We start from the raw sequence: 27240 nt of genomic DNA on the forward strand, positions 1-27240 counted from the left end.
GGCAAAGTATGAGCGGAATAATACGAAGTGTGTTCAAAATTTAACAGGATTTTCGTTTTTTGAAACAAATATTTATTAATTCGTTTACATTAATGTTGTCGCCTTCATTATATTCGATATTATAAACTTATGCCAGCGCTTCTTCTAATTGTCGAAACACTTCTCAAACTTGACTTTTGGGCTAACCTTTAGTTCTTTCAGCGATTTTCATATTTCTCATTTCATTTTGATATGAAGGCTGGGGCATCATTAAAGTATTGTTTTCGGCCAAGATCTCACGAACAAGCAACGAAGTGTAAGTTTTTAACAAACGAAAATCGCCAAGCTCATAAAAGCATATCTAACGTTAACGCAATGAATACAGCACTATATTGTATCGTAGTTCATAATAAAATAAATTTTGACAATTGGACTCTCCAAACCCACGAAATTTTTAATTTTATAATTCTCGTTATATTCTTATTATTAAACATACTTTATACTTTGGGCCTTTAAAATGATATACAAAAAAATTAATTAGCTTATGGTAATTGCTTCAAATGGTATAATTTTCATTACATGACCTTAATCGTTGCTTTGCAAAAGGACTGCCTGCTTCCATATGAAATGGAAAATATTCTTTTGTAAGTAGAGACTACACATTGGTACATCCTTTAAGGAAACATGAGGGAGTGATACATAACTATCTATATCCTATTCCATCTAAATTATTTTATGGTCTTAAAATACTGCCAATGATGCCACCTACAGGAACGCTGTTCCATACAGCACAATTTCGAGCAATTTTTGTGGATGTAAGCACCATACCACAGCCTTTCACTTTTGTAGGGGATACCGATTTTCCTTGTCAATTTCAAATTTCTTAAGATTTTCAAGTCCCACTCAAGTTTTGCAAAATCATCAAATTTCTTCAGCAAATTATTTATAACAGCAAATTACTACGAAGCCGACAGCATCCACATGAGTTGCAGTCATATTCTAGCAAATAGATACAATTTTTGACTCATGCGCAAATCCCATTTTTCTACCCGTGCACAGCATAAGCCATCAATTCGTTTTGGGTCCTACTACAGTTAGTTACCGTAATAAGATTTCTGTTATATAAATTCGTAGTGGTTTTATTTTAATTTTATTCAACAATAAAGGCTGTTAATTTCATAAACGTGATAAAACACTGCAAGTAAATACGCTGATATTTATCAAGTTATAATACAACAAGTAAAACAACATACCACAGCACAACATACATAGAGCTTAGAGCTTATAGAGTTTTCATAGTTACTTATTTCATGGGAAACTTACACACATATACATAAATATGCATTTGCTTTAATTATCGCATATCGTTTCGTTTTTTTTTTACGTGAAGATGAAATAAAGAACGCATTTGTGCATCCATGTGTCCAGATTCGAGATGAGCATTGGAGTTGATAATATAAAACTATTGGTAACTTGGAGACACTACGCCCAAGGTGTTTGTTGAAAAAGTAGCCTCCGGAAGTCTAAATGAATTATTTTTAAGTCAGTGATCAGAAAGAAAAAAAATCAAAATTAACTGTCAGCCACGTAAAATCGATAAGGTCGAGCACATTAATTCGCATAGCCTAATTGTGTTTTGACATATCCATAATCGCCATCGCCACCGTCACCTACATCTTCAACAGCGGACATCGTCAACTCATTGTCACAACATCAATTTGCCAAAATGTCATTCATTAATAAATTAAAGTCCACTCCATTGCCGCCAATTAAAAATATTATAAATGTTGCCGTGCAAACAGCTCGTCAGCACATTCCCGAGAAGAAGGACTACGAACAGCCAGGCAGTAACACAACAGGAGCGGCAACGACGCAACAAAACTTCAATTCACATCCACAAGGAATGTTTAATGGAGGGGCTGGCGAGGGCCAATATCAAGGTAAATGGAAATCTAAATGCATGAATATAAAATGGTAAATTATGTCGTATACCCTGCTGCATGCATATATAATATATATAAAGATATAGTATACGTTTACTAAGGCGATATGCATACATACTTATAAATACTTAGGTATATGTGACTGCGAGTAAAGAACGATTATTTTGAACAAATACTTTACTCATGTTATTATACATTGATGCATATAGTTTAATTAACGCACAAATTCAGACGCCTCAAGAAAGAACCTTTTGTTTTGGAACCAGAAACTCAATCGTGAGCTCGAAGTAAGGATTAAGTACTGCTACTTTCCATGGCCTGATATCGTATTTTATCTATTTAATCTATTTCGGACTTTTAGTATAATCATAATGATACTTATTTATCATTACAATGGTTTTCTGATATTTAGGCCATAGTATATTTAAATATTATTCGAAAATTTGTTATTGTACTCATCTAAAGGTTATTTGTTTTAATAGCCCAGTGCAGAAGCCTTTGAATGTGGCAAAAATTGTAAAAATATCATACTCGTAGTAGATTGAAACCCATTGAAAAAAAATGATAAAGTAACAATAATTAAAGAAAAAATAAGAAAAAACATTAAGTTCGGTTACACAATATTCCATACAACAACTTAATTTCGATCGGTAAGTTTGTATGTCAGTTATATACTTGTATTATAGTGGTCCAATCTAAAAAATATCTTCGGAGATGCTACCGTTGTCTTAAAAAATAATATGTGCCGAATTTCATGTAGAGATCTCATCAAATAAAAAAGTTTTTCGGTCCGATATTGGCGGGTCTGACAAATGAACAGCTTCTTAGGGAGAAAACCAAGTATGCAAAGTTTCATACCGATATCTAATAAACTGAGGGACCAGTTCGCATTGGTACAAATCGAGTCATCTCGTCATGCTGATCATTTATATATAAATTTTATATGATCTCCGACGTTTCCTTGTAGGTGTTACAAACTTCGTGGCAAACTTAATATACCTTGTTCAGGGTATAATAATTTACGGGCGATTTGAGGTCGGAAAGAGAATGAGGAGGAGCGTGATAGAATTTTGAAGGGTTAAAACTTTGTATATACAAACAGACAGATGAACATGGCTAACTCAACTCAGCTCGTCATGCTGATCATTCACATATATATTCTATAGGGTCTCCAACCTTTCCTTCTGGGTGTTACAAATATCGTGACAAATTTAATACCCCATTCAGGATATAAAAATGCTGTAGCAGTATCCAATAAAACTATTGAATAGGCACATAAATGGACTGAAACCACAAAAAAAAGTTCAAAATTATTTAATAGCATCTTCCTCTTCTTTGATAGTAATAATAGTTATCGAATTCTAGCGCAAATCGCTGAAAGGCCAACCGAGTTGAATCCATTTCGCAATCCAAATGGATGGACAGATACCGAGAATGGAGAATACAAGAATGAGGAATATCAGAACACTTCATTTACTGCTAATGAATATGACGGACGATATCAACAAACGGGTGGATTCAGGTAAATATAAAAATAGAGGAAAATTTACTGTCATATAGTGTTGAAATGACATGTCATAAGTCAACGAGGACGTTAAACTCTTTGATGTCATTTTGAAGGACAAAACCAAAATTTGCTTTGAAATAGATCTCAGACTCTTCGATTTCTTCTTAATAACAATTTTCTTAAGGTCTGAGCATTGGAAAAAGACATCTGAAGCCAGATCTGTAAGAATAATTCATATAATATTTCGTAGTTTTCATTGATATGTCAATCGATCGAATATGTGCACCCTCTTCACGTAAAGCTTTCACATACTCAAATATGAATGAACGATATTATCAACGTTCTTTTGAGTATATATATTTGAGTTTTTATTCATAATAGTTACTTTAGGAGGTCCACTGAATCCATTGCCTTCGGTGAACATGTGGCTTGTACTTCTACAGAATGTAGCAAACCACTTCCGAAAAAAGGCCGATAAACCGCCGCAATTTTCAAGCAATTTGGCACATTTAAAATAATGTTAATGTTTAATAGGTAATATGAAATACAATTATACTATTATACTATGTTCGAAAGGAAATCAAAAACAAGAAAAAACTAATAACTTCGATTGCACCGAAGCTATAATACAATTCACAAATACAAAAGATCCTACACAAGAACTTGTTGTCCAAACCTCATACAAGGACTGGATTCTGACCGTTAAGTTTGTATGACAGATATATGCTATAGTGGTCCGATCTAAACAATTCCTTCGGAGATTGTAGCGCTGCTTTAGACAATAATTCATTCCAAATTTCGTGAAGATTTCGTCGTTCGATATCGGCGGTTCCGACAAATGAACAGCTTCTTGGAGATAAAAGGACGTGTGCAAAAGTTCAGATTATTATCTCAAAAATTGAGGGAATAGTTCACGTATAAACATTCAGACGGACGGACAGACAGACAAACAGACAGACGGACATGCATCGGCTCAGCTCGTTATGCGAATCGCTTATATAAATATTATATAGGGTTTCCGACGTTTCCTTCTGGATATTTTAAACTTCGTGGTAAACTTAATATACCCTATTCCTGTTGTGATGTAAGTGTGTTAAAAGGAAACAAGATGCCACTGAAAAACATGAATTTAGTCTTCCAAGTTCTGATTGAAAAAAAGTCGGTTGGGACTGCACATTGCATTCTAAAAAATTTTGCTGCTATTTAGTCTTCTTTAAAGATAGTATTACGTTTCTTACAAAAACTTTTTAATTTCTATTACGCCAATGTAAACAAATTAATTACATTAATTTTTAACTCTCTTGTGATGTCCCTAAATTGTGTGATTTACATCTCGTGCCGTTACTCATTGTTTAGTTTTTTTTTATATTTTATAGACTAAGACTAATCAATTTCTATCTAACCTGAAATATAAAGAAAAAATTATTTTGTTTTTATTTCAGACAAGGAAGTGTAGCTTCTGAGGGAAGCTCATTTGTGTGCGAAGGTGAAGGTGGCGGTGGCACAAATATCGACGAATTTCAAGCCGGTTGGAATGTCACCAATGCGATTCAAGGAATGTTCATCGTCTCGCTGCCATTTGCTGTGCTGCACGGCGGTTATTGGGCTATCATAGCAATGGTCGGCATAGCATACATTTGCTGCTATACGGGAAAAGTGTTAGTGCAATGCTTGTATGAACCCGACCCTAACACCGGCCAAATGATACGAGTTCGTGACAGCTATGTTGCGATTGCAAAGGTTTGTTTTGGACCAAAATTGGGTGCTCGCGCCGTTAGCATTGCCCAATTGATTGAGTTGTTAATGACGTGTATTTTATATGTTGTGGTGTGTGGGGATTTATTGGCAGGCACCTACCCTCAAGGTTCTTTTGACTCACGATCTTGGATGATGTTCGTGGGAATATTCTTGTTACCAATGGGTTTTTTGAAATCTCTGAAAATGGTATCGACCCTCTCATTCTGGTGCACTATGTCTCACATTGTTATTAATGCCATTATTTTGGGCTATTGCATATTACAGATTGGGGAATGGGGTTGGTCCAAAGTACGGTGGAGCATTGATATGGAGAACTTTCCAATATCATTGGGCGTGATTGTTTTCTCATATACATCGCAAATATTTTTGCCATCACTAGAAGGCAGTATGATCGATCGCTCTAAATTCAACTGGATGTTGGATTGGTCGCATATAGCAGCAGCGATTTTCAAAGCCGGTTTTGGCTACATTTGCTTTCTTACTTTCCAAGATGATACTCAACAAGTAATTACAAACAATCTGCACTCACAGGGTTTTAAAGGATTAGTGAATTTCTTTTTAGTTATAAAGGCATTACTTAGCTATCCTTTGCCCTATTACGCTGCCTGCGAACTGCTGGAACGTAATTTCTTCAGAGGGCCACCAAAAACGAAATTTCCTACAATATGGCATTTAGATGGGGAACTAAAAGTTTGGGGTCTCGGATTTCGAGTCGGTGTGATAGTTGCAACAATTATGATGGCTATTTTCATACCACATTTTTCAATTCTAATGGGTTTCATTGGTAGCTTCACCGGAACTATGTTGAGCTTTATCTGGCCTTGTTATTTCCATTTGAAAATCAAAGGACATCTATTGGATCAAAAAGAAGTTGCAAAGGACTACTTCATCATCTCTCTGGGAGTCTTGTTTGGCGTAATAGGTATTTACGATTCTGGCAATGCATTAATTAACGCCTTTGAACTGGGGCTACCATTTTAAAAATCTTATTCTAACTGGGCACAAATACACGCTATGTGTCAGTGAATAATTAATATTAGAAAGTAGAGATCGTACATTACCATGGCGAACGAACACATGAAATTTGTTACTGCATTCCACATAAAAAATACTATTACATATATGTATTTAATTAAATTTGCTTAGTATATACTTAAACGATAGGTCAAAGTGGACAATTTAAACAAAATGAAACGAAAACGATGTCTTCCAATATAATATATAAACATAAATACTTATATATAATTATACAATGTATGATAACATACAAAATGAAAAGTGAAAAATGTCTTCCAAAACGATTTAACTATAATATATAATATATATAATATAATACTTATTTACATAGGCATAATCTAAATGCACGCAGATATATGTGTGCATAATTTAAAATTAAAGTTGAAACATGTCTTCCAAGATAATTATATCACATATTATAGATAGATCTTATATACATGTACATGTATTAAATTATATGGATAATTTTTAAATGTTCAAACACATTAAAAATATAGCCTTAATTACGTTGTTTTCTTGTGGGGATATGATGTCCTCGGAAAAGATCCTAATAATATAAGTTTTTATTTTATTCCTTTCATTCCATTTTTTTAACTACTCCATATTTTTATACTCTCGCTAAATGTTGTTGCAGTGTGTAATAGTTTTGTTTACCCAACGGTTGTTTGTATCATCTAAAACCTAATAGAGATAACTATAGGGTATATACATGCATATACATATAAAGAAGGCCATAAAGAGAGAATACAAAATCAAATCAAATCAAAGTTAAACTCAGCACAAATAGTGTTTTTAAGACATTCTATCTCACGTCTAAACGACAGATACCGAATATGTGAACTCCAGTTCCTATGACTGACTCTTTACCGAAAATATTAGTCAATCTGTGAGATGTAGTATTGAAATTCGGATAACATTTTTACAATAACAGCATACCATTGTGTTTGAATTGGATAAAATCATGTGAAGACTTCTCCTAGTCCCCTTATACCTAATACAATAATTTTCTACATCTTATCAACTCTATACACTAAATAATGGTCAAAATGTGAGGTAACTTAATAAAACTCATAGAGCATCTTTTTTTGCAATGATTTGGTAATGCCAAAAATGGGTAAAATCTATATTACCCGTAGCCCCCATATATCAAGATATCTTAGCAATATGTAATATAACTTCAGTGTGTGAGTTATCTTCATAAAATAACATTAAAACGTATCCTTCAGAATTCTGGAATAATGTCAATAGTTAATTATTTTAGACCTTATTCTGGTTGATGTTTTCATCATAAATAAATATTAAATTCCTATTAAATTTTATCCTTTTCATTGAGTTTATATCACGAAACAAAATGTAGTAATGACAGTCAGTCTATAACAGTAGTCGGCATTTCATAGCACAATTGTGCAAGCTAATTTCCCACCTACACTTACGCTCTATCGTTTAAACGCTGAATACATAGTCGACGACAAGCGACAAGCAGCATCTATCAAATATTAAAATACACACGTTCTTATGGGCACATTTATTTAGACAACTGCACGACTTCATGGCAGCCGCAGTGTTGCTACTGATATGTAAATTGTAAAATTATATCATTTGTAATAAGAATTGATAATTTAAAACAATGAAGCAACCAATTTACTTATTTTTTGCACAAAAATTTTCACTTTGAAGAAAACATTTAAATTTATTGAAGTGAAAGGTTTTAGTACGGTAACTGTCAAATATTCCCCATGCCCAGAGATTTGGTATGGCGCATACCTAAATAAACGCGGCGGCAACGCTGAGCGTTGAAAAATTCGTAAACGGAGAAATTCAATTTTGACAGCTAGTTAAAAAGTAAAGTTGGCTACAGAAAACGAAGAACTTGTAACTTTTCTAAAAAATTTATTGACGCGCGATGTTTAATGCTTATACAAATGGATGTTAGTATTATTAATAAATTGTTTCGTTTAACATTTGATTTCTAATGTGCTAATGATGTACTAATTTTAGAATTTAAGTAGGAATTTTACGTAAAGTTGCCGCTTTACTTAGGGATACCACGTCGGCGTTAACCGCTCAACGCTTTTATTTAGTAATTGCAATAAGTCGTTATCGGGCGATGAAACCAGAGAACGTAAATGAACAAGAACGTGCAGGTACGACAGCGAGAATTTGTAAAATTTTAGTCGGGGATTTCACCTCACAAGCAGGTGTGCCATGCCCAACCGGCGAATATGAAGAGAATTTGATAAGTATGCCAAACAGGGAATATTGATATGCCATTTGAAATATATTCCCTTTTTTAAATTATTTATTGTTAATTAATTTTTACTTTATTATGAGTTATTACAATAAAATTATTTTGATATATTTCTTAAAATAGTTCATGTACTTGACACCATTATGGAGTCACAAAAGTACAGAACTGCGCTTTGCCGTCAGTATTTTCATATCATATGTACATGTATTTCTGCCAGAAGACGTTGTTTTAAATTCTCATTTCTGTTGAATACCAGCAAGTACTACAGAAAATGGTGAACTCCCTGCTCGGAATTTCCCAGCTCTGTTAGCCGTCCAATCAAGCATCATACAAAATTCAATTTGCACCTCCTCGTCCATTTACTTTCTCTGATGTAACAACCAGTAAAAACTGTCTTGCTATATTTGCGGCGAATTTATTAAAATGAGAGAGAACAAGTAAGGAAGTTCTAAGTTCGGGTGTAACCGAACGTTTTATATTCTCGCAACTTGCAAGGATCAAAACCCGGGAAATTACTTCAGGTGTTGGCAAAATGTTATATTAAAGGAAGTATTGATCCGATTCAACCAATTTTTGACACAAAGACATACTACTATCGAGAGTTTTATTTATTCATATTCATGAATTTTAATTATTGTATATATCTTACACATTGAGTCAACTATAGGCCGTGGGGTTCACATATTCAGTACTCAGGGGCATGAACAGTTTTGGTTCGATTTAGACAATTTTTGGTCACAAGGTGGCATACTTTAAACGCATTATTCACGCAAAGTTTTATCCCGATACAATCATTGTTGCTTGATTTGCATTGTGGAAAGTCAAAGAATCCGATGGAATTTAAAATGGTGTTATATGGCAAATAGGCGTGGTTGTATTTCGATTTCGCCCATTTCCGCACTATAACATAAAAAAAATGAGAAAAATGTTATGTAGCAAATTTAGTTGAAATCGGTTAAGCAGTTCCCAAGATATGGGTTTTCACCTAAAAGTCGGCGGTGCCACGCCCTCTGTCTAATTTTGATCGCGGTTTCTATAAAATCATCTCATATCATCCCAGAGATAAAATTTAATGTCTCTGGCTGTTTAGTGCTTGATTTATCGCGCTTTTAGTAGTTTTCAACAGTACCGTTATATGGGGAGTGGGCGGGGTTGTCACCCGATTTCACCCATCTTCGCACTATCAATAGAGGTGCTAAAAAGGCTTATTCTCAGTAAATTATTATAGCTTTAGCGGCTTAGGAGATTAGCACATTAAACCTATTACGGGGCGGGACCACGCCCACTTTAAAAAAAAAGTTTACCGCAGATGCCTCTCCTTAATGTGATCCTGTATACCAAATAACAGTCTTGCATCTTATTGTGGAGCTTGGTTATGGCAATTTATTTGTTTTTGATTAATGGCGTTTTGTGGGCGTGGCAGTGGTCCGATTACGCCTACCTGCAATACCAACCGTCTTACGGTACCAAGAAACATGTGTACCAAGTTTCATCAAGATATCTCAATTTTTACCTAAGTAACAGCTTGCACACGGATTTTTTATTATTATTCATTTTAGGTGATACAAACAACCGTTAACGTAAACGTAATCGGACCACTACCACGTCCATAAAACGCCATTAAACGGAAACCAATTTTTTTTTTGCGGGGGAGGGAGTGGAAAATACCTGTTGTCACAGCAGCTGTATGTGCCGCTGGCAGGTCACTAAAAACCCCCCTCTAAGGAACCGTCGCCCACCCTGGGACCGCGTTTGCATTACTTCAGGGTGGCGTTCCATTTTTCTCATTGAGAGATTTACATCTGCGGCCCTGCGTCCAGGTCCCGCTTTTTGCTGCGTAGTAAAATTGCTGCGAATTTCTGGATGAAAATTCTGGTTGATTTCGCTTTCCAGCATCACGCTAATTAAGTTGTCCGTGTTTATTGGACCAACCCGGTCTTCTACGGCGCTGCGTTCCCGTTGCCATCGCGCACATTTAAAGAATGTGTGTTCAGCGTCGTCTTCTCTCGCGTCGTTGTGTGGGCATGACGACTTTTCCCATTCTGTGAAGGTACTTTTTGAACTCATGTAGACGTCGACTTCTCCAAATTTTCGGATTGTCCATTGGTTTACATCTTTTATAAGTCTGGCCGTCCATCTGCCGCGGCTCTCATTCTCCCATCTTCGTTGCCATGCTGACATCGTGTCCTTATTTATTTGTTCGATTGCCCTTTTATTATTCTCAGATGTTTCCTTTAGCTACCACAGGTTTTTTCTTTCGTATGCCAGGAGGTCAATTGGGACATTACCGCTGATAACTAATACCGCATCGTCCGATACTGTTCGGTACGCTGATGCAACTCTGAGGGTTGCGGTGCGGAGTACTTTGGCCAATACCTTACGCTGGTTTTCCTTTTTTAGCACATCTGCCCAAATCTCTGCTCCGTATAATAGAACGCTGATGGTCGTGGACATTAGAAGCTTTCTCTTTTCTTGGCTGGGCTCCCCTATGTTGGCCATTAGTCTGCTGAGTTGGGAGGTGATTTTCGCTGCCTTTCTTGCGGCGTGCTGGATTTTTACCCAAAAAGTTAATCTGGGGTCCAGTCTGACGCCTAGGTAGTTTACTACTTTTTGTGTCTTTAGAATATCCGTGGTCGTTTGCATACTTATTTCGAGAGGTATGTGCTTGTTTGTCAACGGTAGTAGCTCTGTTTTTTCGGTATCGAGCTGTAGGTCGTGTAAGTCGAGCCATGCTTGGGTCCGTATCATGACTTGGTTTAGCTTCCTTCGCGCATCTTCTGTGTCTCGGGCTGTAATTACTGCTACGATGTCGTCCGCGTACCCAATTAGGTAGGATTCGTCTGGCATGTCGAGTTTTAGTATGGCGTCGTATCTGATGTTCCATAAGTCTGGGCCTAAAATGGATCCTTGTGCTGCTCCTGACGTAACCGCTATCTGTCGTGGTCCCTCTCTAGTTTGGTACGACAATTTTCTCTTACTGAGGTAGCTCCGCACCACCGCCCTGAGGTAAATAGAAACCTATAAGGGGCCAAACTAAGCACTTGTGATTTTGTACAGGGGATTGCACTAACAAGGGACACCTATTGACCAACATTTTTTAAAAATGGGCGTATCCCCGCCCTTAAAAGGTTAAATATACACATCTTCCAAACCGCCCAAGCTAACTCAACCAAATACGCTGGGAGGAAGTATTTTTATCACATTTCTATACGCTGTGAAGATGAGTAAAATCAGATAATAACCACGCCCACTCCTTATATAACGGTTATGTTGAAAACTACTAAAAATGCGATAACTCACTGAATAAATACGCCATAAGCATTAAATTTCACAAACAAGATGGTATTCCCTACCAGGCTTTATAGGGGAAGATGTAAAAATTTAACAATCAGTGAAGCACCACCAACCATTAGGTGGAATTCTATATCTCAGGAACTTTCCGACCAAATTTGATATGTGAGGCTATCCAGCCATTTCTATTATACACTGAGAAAATTGGCGAAATCGTACAACGACATGCATGAACTATCCATCCTGCAAAAAAAATCGTCTAAAACTATGCAGCTAAAAGCACCAACTTCCATGATGTCATTTGATTAAAAAATTTACGGAAACACATACTTAAAGAAAGGAAACACCCGCGTAGCTAAATAATAAGTATGGTTTAAAGTACATGCTTTTAAAAAACCTGCTTTTAAAGCACAATAAACTAAAAATTGAAAAATAAATATAACGTGGAATGGTTTACTTCATACTTTTCGTATATCGAGCATACCACACTTTTCTCATAATAATTTTAGTATTTTTCAGTCAATATTACTGTCAGTTTATATAAAGAATTATTTTTCACTTTTTAGTTTGAAGTGCTTTAAAGCGTGTTTTTTAGTTTTTATACTCTCGCAACCTGTTGCTACAGAGTATACAAGTTTTGTTCACCTAACGGTTGTTTGTATTACCTAAACCTAATCGAGTTAGATATAGGGTTATACATATATAAATTATCAGGATGAAGAGACGAGTCTAAATCCGGGTGACTGTTCGTCCGTCCGTCTGTGCAAGCTGTAACTTGAGTAAAAATTGAGATGGCTTTATGAAACTTTGTACCGTAAGACGATTGGTATTGCAGATGGGCATAATCGGATCACTGCCACGCCCACGGAACGCCTTTAACAACAAAACAAATAAATTGCCATAACTAAGCTCCGCAATAAGATACAAGACTGTTATTTAGTATACAGGATCACATTAGGGGGGGCATCTGCAGTTAAAATTTTTTTTTAAGTGGGCGTGGTCCCGCCCCCTAATAGGATTAATGTGCATATCTCCTAAGCCGCTAAAGTTATAATAACAAAATTCACTGAGAACAAATGTTTTTAGCATCTGCGGGATATCCACAAAAATGTTCGATTTATTTACTTTTCAAAAAATTATATAAAGTGGTACATCGGCATGACAGATAGTATAGGTTGAATGTTGCCATATCTGCTTTATAAATAACTCTTGCAGAGTTGCATTTGGTATTGCCACATCACTCCCCCCTATGCTGGAAAGCGAAAACGTACTCGTCGTCCCGATTTTGTCTGGTACTTTTTTGGCTGAGTTGTTTGATTCGACGGATTTTTGCTATCCTCGATTCGTTCGACTACTGGAAAAGGTCCCTCGTACAGTGGTTGAAGCGACTGTCGAATTGCGTCATTGCGCACGAAAACTGATGGTGTTATGTGCAGATTCTTTTCCACGAATGGTGCATGAGCTGAGTTATTTGTTGCTGGTGACGGTCTCAGTGCCAGCATGCATATACGTAAATTTCCGACAAATTCACCCTCGGTGTCGTTGTGCGTGTGATCTTCGGGAAATAGCTGACCAGGTAGTCGAAGAGTGTTGCCGTGAACCATTTCGCTGGGTGGTACGCGGTGGTACGTAAGTGTTTTATGCCTAAAATTCTGGCAAGGTAGCTCTGTTGTGGCGTTGTATTTTAGCTGGTGTGTGCCATGTTGTGTATGGAGTCGAAAGCTGTTATGGTCAGGCTTTGCTGGTGCTAACATCACAAAAGATTTCTATGTCTGTGCCTGAAACCGTGAAAGGCTTAATTTGTAAGCTGGAATTCGAAGTTAGAATTATTTAAACTCTGAGTCAGATTTTTGAGTATTTGCAAGTTTGGCGAAGTCGATGGTGTTTGGAGTACGTATGGCGTCAATGCGTGACATTGTATCTGCTATTATGTTGTCTTTTCCGGAGATGTATCGAATGTCTGTTGTAAATTGTGCGATAAATTCAGAATGGCGCATTTGACGCGGTGATGCTTTAGCTAGCTTTTGCTGGACTACGTATAGCAATGGCTTGTGGTCAGTGAGGTTGATAAATTCTCTGCCTTCCAGAATATGTTGAAAATATTTGACTGCTTTGTACGCCGCTAGCAGTTCACGATCGTTAGTGCTGTATCTCGTTTGTGTTTCGGTAAGGCATTCGGAACAAAAAACTAGTGGTTGCCACTGGTCGTTGTCTTGTTGTTATAATACCGCACCTACAGCAGTTAAGGAAGCATCCACTGTCAAACTGAGTTGGGCCCCGGATTTAGGATAGGCGAGTAAAGTTGCTTTACATAAATCTTTTTTACACTGCTGGAATGCCTCTTTTGCTTCGTCCGTCCATTCTACTGTTGATGTGTCGTTTTTCTTGTTACCTTTCACGAGTTTGAATAACATCATTTTCCTTTCGGCGGCTCAAGGAAAAAATCTGCGGAAAAAGTTAACCATGCCGAGCAAACGTCGCAAGTCGCATGCTCTAGTAGGTAGTTTAAAATTTTCAATGGCATGCACTCGTTCTTCTGGTGGTGAGATTCCGCTGCTGTTTATCTTGAAACCTAAGAAATTCACTTGCGGCTGGCCTAGTATACACTTCGAATGGTTGATGACCAAACCGTACTCGCGCAGTTTTTCGAACACTAATTGCAGATGTTGACGATGTTGGTTCATATCCTTCGACGATATCAAAATGTCATCGAGATATGGCCAGGCGAAATCGTATTCGCGAAAAACGTGATCCATGAATCTTTCCAGAACATGAAAGAGAATTCAAACATGCCAAATTTGTGATTGCGACACATCTCTATTGACAGTGTGAAAATTGGTTAAATCGGGTGACAACTCCGGCCACTCCCCATATGACGGTACTGTTAAAAACTACTAAAAATTAGCGATAAATCAGCACTAAACACGCCAGAGACATTAATTTTTATCTCTGGGATGGTATGAGATGACTTTATAGGAACCGCGTTTAAAATTAGACAGTGGGCGTAGCACCGCCGACTTTTAGGTGAAAACCCATCTACGTAACTGATTCCAACCAAATTCGGTACATAATATTCCTCTTATATTTGTAAGTTATAGTGCGAAAACGATTACAACCACGCCTATTTCCCATATAACACAATTTTAAATTCCGTCGGATTCTTTAACTTTCCACTATACAAATCAAGTAACAATGATTGTAACGGGGCAAAACTTTGCGGGACAAACGCGTTTAAAGTATGCCACCTTATGACCAAAAATTGTCTAAGTCGAACCAAAACTGTTTAAGCCCCTAGGTACTGAATATAAGGACCCCAGTACCTATAGTTGACTTTTTCCAAAAAATATCGGTCAATGTGTAAGATATATAATTGTAATTCATATAATAAAATAAATAAATGAAACTCTCGATATTAGTATGATTTTGTGTCAAAAATTGGTTGAATCGGATCAATAGTTCTTATAGACCTCATATACCTAATATAAAGAATTTTGAACTTCTGCGTGACTTTATACTGCACATTTCGGCAAATATCAATAAAATTTCAGGTTGATCCGATAATTACTTTTTGAGTTATTCGACAAATAACAAAGAGCGCTCGGGAGCTCTAGTGAGAAACTGTAAATGCGTTTTTCTCAAAACTATGTTTTTTGAACTGGTGACAACTGAAACTCAAAAACCGCTCAGTAGACTTTAATGCAATTTATACAGATTTTAGAATACACAACAAACTCGGGCCTGATCGAAGGATTTTTCTTTTAAATTTCGAGTTTTTAAGACCAGATAACTATTTTTTTCAAAAAATCTAAAAAAAATTTCCTGAGGCCGACATTTTGTTAATTTTTTAACAAAAAGATTCGATCAGGCCCAGGATTATCTATTTATAAAACTAATTTTTTTTTATCCGATTGATTTTAGATGAATCTCCAAGATGTCACCGCAAGGGCCCTATTTTGGAATTGGGTCAACACAGACAGCTATAACTTTGGAAATTAATTTTTTTTTTTTGAAATTTTCGTGATTTCAAGTTAAAACATTGTATAATAATGCCATATTACTACTTTTGTAAAATAACATGATTTAATAGCAAAAAAAATTACTGAAAATTCTTATTTTTTCGTGCCTCTGACTACCCCTAACCCCTTAATGAAACAGTCGGAGGATTTTATTAGTCTGTGGCGTGTTAGTAGTATGTGGTATTGGAAAAAATTTATTAAATCGGATTAATACTACCCTCAACTTCCATATACTACTTATAATGCTTTTCGTTATTCTAACCAGTTTTATGCCGAATATGTCGGTCAGTGTGTATAATAAAATTGCTTCAAAATATGTTCTCGAGTATAGCTGAGCAATGTCAAAATTAATATCTTTCTCTTACCCCAATATATATATGATTTCCGACTTTCCAACTGACTTTAAACCGTTCCGGTTAATCAAAATGTGATATTTTAACGAAATTAGGTGGATAAAATTTCTTAAAAATTATGTGGTTTGGCGCTGAATTAGAATAAAATTAGTATATACCTTGGTCTAAACCTCACACCTTCATATAATGAATTGCGATTCTCTAGTTGACGTTTGCCACATAACCTATATTATAAGCCACTTTGGTAGAGTTAATATCACATTCATACTTATGTATATCCCACTTCAAGCAATAAAACTGAGACTAAGTTCATGGCCTTTAATATTTATAAGTCAAGAAGTATAAAATTCTCGGTTCAGCCCTCGTACCCATTATCGGGTATATATTGACCCTAGTTCCAACATATTTAATGAAAAAAATTAAAACTTCCGTTTGGCTTTATATAAACGTAAAATATTAAATATACGATAGTTTAATGCCAAAAATGTGTGAAATCGGTCCACGAATTTCCCCAGCTCACATATACTACTTATGGTATAATTATTTTCGTTAATTTGATAATTTAATGAAATTAAATGAACAGTTTTTCTTAAAAATAATGTATATCGCTGCATATGAATGAAATTGGTCTAGACCTTTGTTTAAACCTTATAACCCTAATATACTGATTTCCGCTCCTCTGGTACAACAGCAACCTCATATACCCCACATATTAAATCTAACCCCTTTGGTTCAGTTTATATCACATATACCATGTTTGAGTTAAATAGCTTCTTTTTATTAAAGTTAACATTTCGGAGAAAAAAATAGTATTGACACAAAATAAATCTATGATCAATAACATAAGTTAATAAGATACCAAATAATAATCGAATAATGAATGTTAAATTTTTTCGCTACATTTTTATACTTTCGCAACATGTTTCAACAGAGTATAGTTTTGTTCACCAAACAGTTGTTTGCATCATCTAAAACTAATCGAGATAGATATAGAAATACTATATACATATATTTCTTCTAATATTTGGTGATAATCAATGGATAGGTATATTTTCTCAGCCATCATGTTGAACTTATAACAAAATATACCAACAACAATGTAAAAAAGTTTCTTAGAGTGCTGGACTTTGTATAGAGCAAAAGTATCTTCCTAGAAAAAATCGCATGAAATAAATATTAGTAGTGTAGTATCAAAAGGGCTAAAGACCATTTTCATGTAGTAATAGATAAACTGCGACCCCATCGGTTGAAATGCTAATGTCTATTATTTCAATTTTGCGACACATTTTAATATGAAGGTCATGAGGTGAACTGTAAACTCAAGAAAATTACATTTTTACCCAGCGCCGTTGGCAGCTTATGAAAGGTTTAGATATTAAGGCAGAAGGAAGAAAATCTACATATCTTCTCTACATATGTGTATACCATACTTAATTACATGTACATATATGTAAGTTATTGTTACTTTAGCCTTCATGGGCAGACCTTTCAAAATAAGTACCATAGATCCCCCTGTTTTAAAAAGCGTTAGACAAAAGCAATTTACGGAGGGGTTTTCCGAGCACTTCATTTCAATACAATAAAATATATATATAGGTATACAAAAGCACGTAAGCTGTGTGTACAAAAATATACCATTACAAAAATATTGTACCCTGTAGCAACATGTTGCAAGAGTATAATAAATATCAGTCACAATACACTGTGTTTGTAGTTTTAGTTACACTAGATTTCTTGACCAGCAAAGTGCTGTATGTGCCGTTTCACATTGGGATGCAAAAGAGTCTGATGTTTTTCAAATTTTCTTTTGGTGTCGCTCTGGGCATTCACACGGTCAAAAAGAGTCCAGCAACTCGAGTCTAGTTTTTCTGCATTCCTTTTCACAAAATGTTCGTAAATATTTGTGCGGTTCGACTGCGCAACACCGCGCAACACTGCGTGCTGCGTATTTCGTTTGTATGTTGAGATGATGGTCACACATTTTGCTTGCAATGAATTACCATGAATATGGTAGAACAATATGCATAATACAAGTACCTACCCGCTAAATAGTTTCAAAAAAATAATAAAGACGGGAATTCCCTAATCCACAAGAATGTATTGAATATCCGCTACTAATATTTTCAAGCCCAAATTTATAATAGGAATTTCCTAATCTTTAAGTATTAAAAACTCATAATTTCTTTACTCCGTATTAAAAATTCATAATTTCTTTACTCCATAATCTATATCTTAATTTTCTCCTTATTTACAATTTGTCATAATATTTCTATTATTCTATGCATACGTATTTGCATATTACATACAAAAATAGATAACAGAACTCAAATTTGCGATCGAATTCATTTGAAACCGAGCGCTCTTGCAACTATTCAAAGGATTTGAAAGTGAAAAGGAATGCTGAAAAGGGTAGCAGCGAGCTGTTACGAACAAGAACACAAAGCGTGCCACCCGAACACGAGTGGCACGGTCCCTTCGTCTTTCCTCGTCGTCCCCTCGCCCACAATAAACTGGTATGAGACTCTTTTGAATCCCTGTGTGAAACGGCACTATTCAAACTAATTTCAGTGTATTAGTTATATAGTGTTTAAACTATTGTTATATACAGTGGCGAGCAAACACATATACATATGTGCACCAGTATACCAGAGTACCTATACACCTAACAGGAAAGGAGTCATAGCAAGGACTCAATTACAGTGAAAAAGAGCAGCACCTAGGATCCAACTTTTCACACCCGGAAGGAATTATATAAATATTTCATATATTAAGCCATTTAAATACTGTTCAACATAGGGCAAGACGTCCCAGAAAATAATGTTATAGAAACTGATAATAGTGGCCATTTAACAGATTTCAAAAACATTTATTTCCAAAATATAAATAAGGGCCCAACTTAAATATGTATTTACTGTGGCTGATTATGGATTTCACACCAAGTTCGCAAATTAAATTTCGAAACTATTGCGCAAGGTCACCCGAATGCTGCGTTCACCTTCTTTTTAATGCAAAAATTTCCTTCAGAAGATGGATATTACAATTTTTGTGCTACTTACAAAAATTCGATTGTTAAAAAGAACGTTCCAAAAATATGTTTAGCTAACGGTCTAGACTTTCCAGAAATACCGGATTGTTTGAAAGATTTAACCCAAATTGAAGAACGTTTCATAATGCCTAGATTGTTAAAAAGGTCTGAGTTTGCTCAAAGGTGCTGTTGTTAATATACCAATTTCTGTTAACAATATTGTGAAATCTCTACCAAGGTCCTTTGATAAGGCTCATGTGATACAAATTCACTTAAGAAGGCGTTCGGAATACAATTATGATTACATGATCGATACCATACGCTCCGCAAATATTATGGAAGCTTTGCAATTCTTAGTGAATACCCTTCTGTATCGTGAGCACAAAATACATATTAATTGGAACTGGATTTCAGAATTTAATAACCAAGAAGCAACTGCAGAGGATACACAATTAGTTCAATCTTTTCATGCGGCACAAACTTCTCATGATAATCCCTCAGGTAATAATATTGCTATGGCTCTTTTACCTTCAGAGCTAAATCCGGGCGGTCAAGAAACTCTTTTGGACAATATTCCTGTAGAAAACTTGGAATATACATGAAACATAATTCAAGATAATAATTCAGAAGAGTTGTCATTTGTTGGGCAGAAGCGTACATGCTCTAAAACGTATAACAAGATAATACGTTCTAAAATTCGCCGTTTGTTTTGTACCATTCCAAAGTTGTTCTATGATTACATAAATTAGAACTGCTACAAATTAAGAATAGTACATCCATTTGCCTTAGGAAGTTTTCAGGTCGCAACCGATTTAGGGCCCAAAATCTATTAAACGAAAGCTTTGTTCAAAACTTGATTCAACACGATGATGATTACAAGGTTTTGAAAGGCGTTAGATCTTCTCCTGCACACTGAGTAGCTGAGAAGAAAAAAGCAATCGCTATGATTCTACAATTTGGGCTTCCAACCTTCTTTATCACTTAATCGGCTGAGGAATTTCAGTTGGTTGAGCTTTTGGTCGTCCTCTTATAAACCATTGATTCTAAAGATATTTCGAAAGAGGAAGCCAACAGTTTAACAACCCATGATAGATATCGCCTAATTCGGTCAGACGCGGTTACTTGTGCTAGATATTTGAACTACCGCTATCGACAATTCTTACTGGAGAGTGGAGTTTCAACAGAGAGGTTCCCCGCATGTACATGGCATGTATTGGCTTAATAATGCTCCCTGGATCAACCTTCAAGTTCCTCAGACATTTCCTGACAAATTTTTATTGACAATTATATTTCTACAGATGGTGAATAATGGGAAATAAGAAGACAACAGTTTTGTCGTTTTGGTATACCATATCCACCAATGCCTTTAACGCAAATACTGTTACCTCTTACAGAAACAAGTCAAAATTCAGAAAGACACAAGGAAAACTTTTTCAAAATTCAAAACATTTTAAATTCAAATATGACTAAAGAAGACATTTATAATTTAAACAATTTTGAACATTTCCTGTCTTATAGTAGAATAAATATGTCTTTTTATGACTATTTGTTAGCCCTCAGATCAAGTTTAAAAAAACCCAAGAAAGAAAATTACAGGATCGTTTTATAAACGCTTATAACCTTCCATATAGGTCACAAATTTATATTAGACACAGAAATATGTGCACAAGAAGCAGTATATTGCTGCATTGGGCTCCATCTTTCGGAAGCAAGTAATGCAGAAATATTTATAAATACCTCTCGACCTGAGGAATGGTAAAACCTAGAGCGGAACTTCAGAACTTTCCTTCAGGCTCGACTGAAATATTCGTAGCCGGTATTTTAGACCGTTATGTTCAAAGATCCGATCAGTTAGAAACTCTTTGTTTAGCCGATTTTGCATATAGGTATAAATATTTTAAATCTTGTAGAAGAGCACAAGACAGTGATCATGAAGAAGAAGAGAGGGAAGACGATAATTTACAAGAAAGCGGGGTTGTCATGCCTTTTTAAGACAAACCTAGTATAATTCGGTATAGAATGTTTAACCCAGAATTGACCAGAGTTGAGTATTTCCGCGAAATGGTAATAATTTACTATCAATGGCGGAATGAACAACAAGATCTCATTGAAAACGATAATGAGCAGACTTGCATAACACATCGTATTCTAATTGAGAAAAATCTAATCAGATGTTTTTGAGCAAAGAGAACTTGAAAATGTTCCATAAAGTCTTTATAATGAAATAAACTTAAAGGAAGGTGCTTAAAATAAACTATCTATCGTGGAAAATGAGTTTAGAGTGTTGGCACTTCCAGAAAAAAACCCAAATATAAATTTGCTGGACTTGCGTGGTGAAGATTCAACAGATAATGGCACTGAATCTGATTGCAATATTAGACGTATTAAACTACCCCCTTTAATTCCAGTTGAGGAATTATTTTCTGTAGATCAAAGTTTAAATACTAAGCAAAGAACCTATTTGACACATTTGATGCACCAGCTAAAAACAAATCGCCGATTTTATGAGTTCATTGGCGGCAGTGCAGGTGTAGGGAAGAGTCGTTTGATATCAGCAGTATATCAAGCTCTTAACCATCGTTACAATTCTACACCTGGATCCAATCCAAGTTCATTAAAAGTTCTTCTTTGCGCACCTACCGGTAAAGCAGCAATCGGAATAGGTGGAATGACCCTTCATTCAATATTCTCTTTACCTGTTAATCAGTTGAATAGAGAGTTGAGGCCATTTGGCAATGACACAGTTAATTAATTGTAATCCAGACTTATCGATTTAAAATTAATCATAATTGATGAGATATCGATGGTAGGTGCTCGTATGTTTAGCTCTGTTGATGCGAGATTAAAACAAATTTTCAAAACAGAAACTTCGGTGGTATACCGATCATAGTGTTTGGTGATTTTTTGCAACTCTCACCTGTTGGAGATAGGTGGATATTCTCTCCTAATCCCACTGATGAATACATCACCTTAGTTGGTTCCCCTTTGCTGGAGTTATTTAAATACTTTGAATTGACAGAAACAATGAGGCAACGAGAAGATCAGGCCTTTGCAATTGCATTAAACCATATGGCATGTGATACTATGACAAATGAGGACATATCACTCATTGAAACTCGAGTAGTTAATTTCGAGAAAGTTTCCGATGATGCAATACATTTATTTTGGTCCAATGAAAAGACAAATAATTTCAATGCCCTTAAGCACAGTCGAATCCTAGCTGAAGCTATCCTTTCAACTGCAAAAGACTAGACTAAAAGGGTTAAAGGAATTGGTATAAGTGAAAATGAGAATATTTCCGAAATGGTTAAACTTTTGAAAACTTCTGAAGCGCAGGGATTGCCCTATGTATTAACACTAAAAACCTCCGCCAAATATATGAATACAGTGAATATAAACACGTGTGATGGCTTGGTTAATGGGGCAGCTGGGCAACTTATGCAAATTGATTTCCATTATTCTTTACCAACAATTCTGTGGATTAAATTTTTGGAACTTTCTGTTGATTTGATAACACGATCAAAAAAGCCTCATCCTCTAGAAAGTTCTTAGACACCAATTGAAAAAGTTCTAAAATCTTTTCAATATAAAAAAAATGAACAAATTTCAATTGAAAGAAATCAGTATCCAGTTGTTCCGGCTGAATGAATAACTATTCATAATAGGGCGCCACATATAATAAAGTTGTAGTTCATACACGACCCATAATGCCTAGAGCTTCAATATACGTCGCTTGTAGTTGAGCTACTTCTGCAGAAGGTCTATTCGTCATAGGAAATTTTATTTCTCCTAACAAATTTTCTGAATGGGATCCTGTATTAGGGAACTGAGGGAATTGAACACAAATAAAGCTTTGACAGCAAGTTTCAATTTTATGATTTCCTAAACATCAGGAAATCCAATTTTATTCCATAATGGTCAGATTCTTCACGCTCACATTAATGATATAAAAAGCGACTGTTTGATGCTATCTTTAGATATTTTATCTTTTGTAGAAACTTGGAGTTATCCTTGCGAAAGTTTTGATATACCAGGACTTACTCCAATTAATGAGCTGATGATAGATAGCACGGAAACAAGCAACAGAAATAAACGGGACATTATACTTGTAATATATGCAAAGCAAAGTATTACTAGCTCTATAGTACCAAAAGCTGTAAAGAAAATTTGTTTAGGCCGCAAAGTTTTAGAAGCGGTTTTGTTTAAATGTTTCAATATTAATATTCTGGTTCTATACAGAAATTCAGCTTTCTCTGTCAGACATTTAATTGTAGAACTTCAGGAAGTCCTTACTTCTGGGTTATGCAATCAATTGTTGGAGATTTTAACATTTGTTGCTCCAAGAAAAAACTTAGTTCCCTGCTTGGTGTAGAATATTCAACTACACCTGCCGGTACACAAATTGATTGGGCATTTTTAAACATGGATCCCATGTTAATGCAATTACTTTTGAGACAGACTCTTAGTTTTCAGACTTAGTGCAATAGTTCTAAATTCTTTTTAAATATATTCGAATTAGAATGGTATAGCAATTTTGACCGTAGTTTTTAAGACAATTTTAAGAAAAATATGTAAATAATCTAATTAAGAAAATTTAAATTATATGTATATAAGACATTATTGTGTAAATATATGATGTAAAACAAATACTTGTAGTATAAGGAGAAAAGAAATATAATTTGGATATATGAATAAGAATGTCTATAAAAATTTTAAAAATTTTAAAATTAATATTTATTATTTTTAAACTAAACATGTACAATAATATCGATATATACAAAATAAAAAATGTTATTCATTGTCCAAAAACGATTACTTTTCATATTCCTCAATACAGTTGTAATGCATTCCATATAAACTCAATTATAAGCGTATACAAAAAACAAAAGAACGATTTCGCATAATTTGAGTAAATTTAGTTTACAAATTGCTCTAATTAATTTCACTGTGAATGTAAATAACTGAGGCAACAGTTCATATTTCTAATATATAAAGAAATCACAAACGAGTATACTATTTAACTTTGCGAGAGTATAAAATGTACATCCGACTTAGCCCTTCCTTACTTGTTTTAAACTATATTTATTTATGATAATTATTAACTATTTTGATAACATAATTAGGTTATAATATGTTACGTTTTATTGTAGGCTGGTACTGAGGTAAGCAATAAAATTTGCAGTGCCGAGAATTGCCCAATTCTTCAAATATTTGAAAACATTTTTTTCAAAGCTTTTAGAGGCGAAAATAAAAGCTGGAATATGTGCACGAGTTAACGACATAGCCGCACACCGCATACATATCTGCATACAATATGTGATCTCTACTTTTCACATACACATCGTACATATATGTACATATGTACATACATATAAGTGATATAGCATATCACTAGCATAAATACACAAAATCGAAATAAGCATATGTAAACATATCTATCAGCTAACACACATTGTTAAATATAAATACTAAAGATAAGAACACATAACAATAGAAATGCACTATGAATAACAACCCAAAGATAACAATAGAAAGTAATAGTTTTATCTGTTAGTAAACAGATAACTAGCGATACAGCTCAATAGTATAAATAGCACTAAGATTTATTTAACTAGTTAGTCTTAAGAATATCAGTAAAGAGTACACATTTCACTGCAGCTCAAAGGTATTTTTAATAACTCATATCGCGTAAACGATATTAACTGGGGGCTCAACCGGGATAGCAAATTTTTACTTGCTATCAAAAAAGCCAGGAAACATCCTTGAAAAGACAGGAACTCCGCGATCCTAAAGAAGGATAAAATTAAAATATCACGGGAAGTAGGAATTCCAGCACTAGATTTTTGAAAAAAGTGCTTAAAATTCAACAAAAAAATTCCTGAAAAATCGGAATAACATCGTACTGGAATCGCGAATCAAACGAAAAGCATTCAATTCATCACGTGTATCGTTGGACATAAACTCCGATATGACAACACAGGAGATCGCAATCCTGAGAGCACAAATCGCTGCTCTAACCACAACGCTCACCGAAACCCAACAAAGAGTGAATTCCTTCGCAACTCACCCAACACCTAACGTCACAGTCACCAACCAATACCAGGGCTGTACACCAAACATTACCGACGCATCACAAATCAACCTAAAAGTGTTCAAAACGTTACCAATATTTACAGGTGACGCGAACCACTATAGGTCATGGAGAAATTTTATTGCTCACACATGGAGAACATCAAGGATGGAAGGATCACGTTACTACACCCACATATTACACGGCACTCTCAATTGTACATTCAAAAATTCAAGGAGAAGCGGCCGATATTTTAATAAACCACGACACCAAATTCAATAAAAATTCTTCTTCTCGAAACGTACCACAGAAGGTGCAACGTGTCAACCAAACACGCGACGAAGAATTAACATCACTTGTACCAGAATATGAAAATGAGGAATACGAAACAGGCAGTACTTTTTTAGGCGCATGAACGATTTGCCGTGTCTGCAACGCCAAGGCAGGGATACAGGCAAACCGGAGCAACGAAAAATTATATTAGCACAAAGTGCAATATAGGTAAGCCAATTAAAATTAAGCCAGTAAAAGTGAAAACCCTTCATGGTTACTCTATAACCAAATCAAAAAAAAATATTACATTATTAGAGCATAATCTTACATTTTTTGAAACAGATGCATTAGAAGAATTTGATATGCTTCTGGGTGAACAGGGACTTAGAAAAATTAAAGCAGAGATCAACCTTTTCGAGTACAAGCTCAGTTATAAATATAGGGCCAAGAAAGAAAGTGAATCTTTGCAAAAAATTAATTATACGGTTAATAGTGAAAATTATAGGGCAGAAATCGAAGAAATTATGCAAAAAAATGAAATCACAAACGAAGTGCTACCTTATACTACCGCGATACAAGCTACCATTAGGACGAACTCCGAAGATCCTATTTGGACCAAGCAATATCCGTACCCTATGTCAGATAGCGATTTCATTAACAAAGAAATTAACAAACTTTTAGAAAATGAAATAATTCAACCCAGTAAAAGTCCCTACAACTCTCCCATTTGGACAGTCGCTAAAAAAGGTACCGATGAACAAGGGAAACCTAAGCGCAGAATGGTTGTAGACTTTCAAAAGCTAAACGCTCAAACTATTACAGATAGATACCCCATACCTGATGTGGCTATGACCATACAGAGTTTAGGTAATGCAAAAGTATTTACAACTTTAGATTTAGAGTCTGGCTTCCATCAGATCCTTATTAAAGAATCTGACAGGGAAAAAACCGCCTTTAGCGTAAATGGAGCTAAATATGAATTCCTTCGTATGCCGTTCGGCCTGAAAAATTCTCCATAAATTTTTCAAATATGTGTAGATGATATTTTGAGACCATATATCGGCAAGTTCGCATACGTTTATATAGACGACGTTCTCATTTATTCTTCCTCTCCCGAAGAACATATCGAGCACATCCGCATAATAATAAACGCGCTTCACCAGGCCAACATGAAGATCTCCAACGAGAAATCTCACTTTTTTCCAGGACTCTGTAGAATATTTAGGTCATATAATTAAATATAACAGGATTACAGTTGATCCTTCAAAAATACAAACCATTAAAGATTTTCCTATTCCCATAACGCTTAAGGAACTCAGATCCTTTCTAGGCCTTGCGAGTTATTATCGAAAATTCATACAGAATTTCATTATCCATTTCATTGGAATAGTCAAGCCACTTACCACGTTCCTCAGAGGAGAGAACGGTGGCATATCCAAGAATCAAAGTGCAAAAATAAAAATCAGCTTAGACGAACGTGCACTAGAAGCATTAAACAAAATAAAAGAAGAATTACAAGCCCAGGTTGAACTCTTCCAACCAAATTTTACCAAACCCTTCGAATTAACCACAGATGCTAGCAATTACGCTATAGGAGCCGTATTATCTCAAAACCAAAAACCCATATCATACCATAGCAATTGTGTGGTCACTACAGAAGCTACGTAATTACTTGTATGGTATAGCAGATTTAACAATTTACACTGACCATCAATCATTAATCTTCTCCATATCAGAAAAAAACCCCAATACAAAATTAA

General features: G+C 35.3%; 1 protein-coding gene across 3 annotated transcripts; it reads left to right on the plus strand.

Moving 5' to 3' along the window:
* The first annotated feature begins 1033 nt into the window (after window positions 1-1033).
* VGAT (vesicular GABA transporter) lies at window positions 1034-18531 on the plus strand. Of its 3 annotated transcripts, XM_036357170.2 has the most exons (5): window positions 1034-1180; window positions 1370-1919; window positions 3288-3444; window positions 4872-5169; window positions 15662-18531. In XM_036357170.2, the coding sequence occupies exons 2-5, from the start codon at window positions 1706-1708 to the stop codon at window positions 15737-15739; spliced, it is 747 nt and encodes a 248-aa protein (XP_036213063.1). In that variant the 5' UTR covers window positions 1034-1180; window positions 1370-1705; the 3' UTR covers window positions 15740-18531. The 3 variants fall into 3 exon arrangements, with proteins under 3 accessions (XP_036213063.1, XP_036213056.1, XP_036213062.1); XM_036357163.2 differs by lacking the exon at window positions 15662-18531 and having other exon boundaries at window positions 4872-6707; XM_036357169.2 differs by lacking the exon at window positions 15662-18531 and having other exon boundaries at window positions 1782-1919; window positions 4872-6707.
* The last annotated feature ends 8709 nt before the right edge of the window (window positions 18532-27240 follow it).

Source organism: Bactrocera oleae, chromosome 4, assembly GCF_042242935.1.
Source record: "Bactrocera oleae isolate idBacOlea1 chromosome 4, idBacOlea1, whole genome shotgun sequence".
NCBI lineage: Eukaryota > Metazoa > Arthropoda > Insecta > Diptera > Tephritidae > Bactrocera > Bactrocera oleae.

Excerpts from the sequence above, each read along its gene's own strand:
- VGAT (XM_036357163.2), top strand. The coding sequence starts at position 1,706 with ATGTCATTCATTAATAAATTAAAGTCCACTCCATTGCCGCCAATTAAA. Across the intron at positions 1,920-3,287 it reads TGGCGAGGGCCAATATCAAG|CGCAAATCGCTGAAAGGCCA; the intron begins GTAAATGGAAAT and ends ATCGAATTCTAG. Across the intron at positions 3,445-4,871 it reads CAACAAACGGGTGGATTCAG|ACAAGGAAGTGTAGCTTCTG; the intron begins GTAAATATAAAA and ends TTTTTATTTCAG.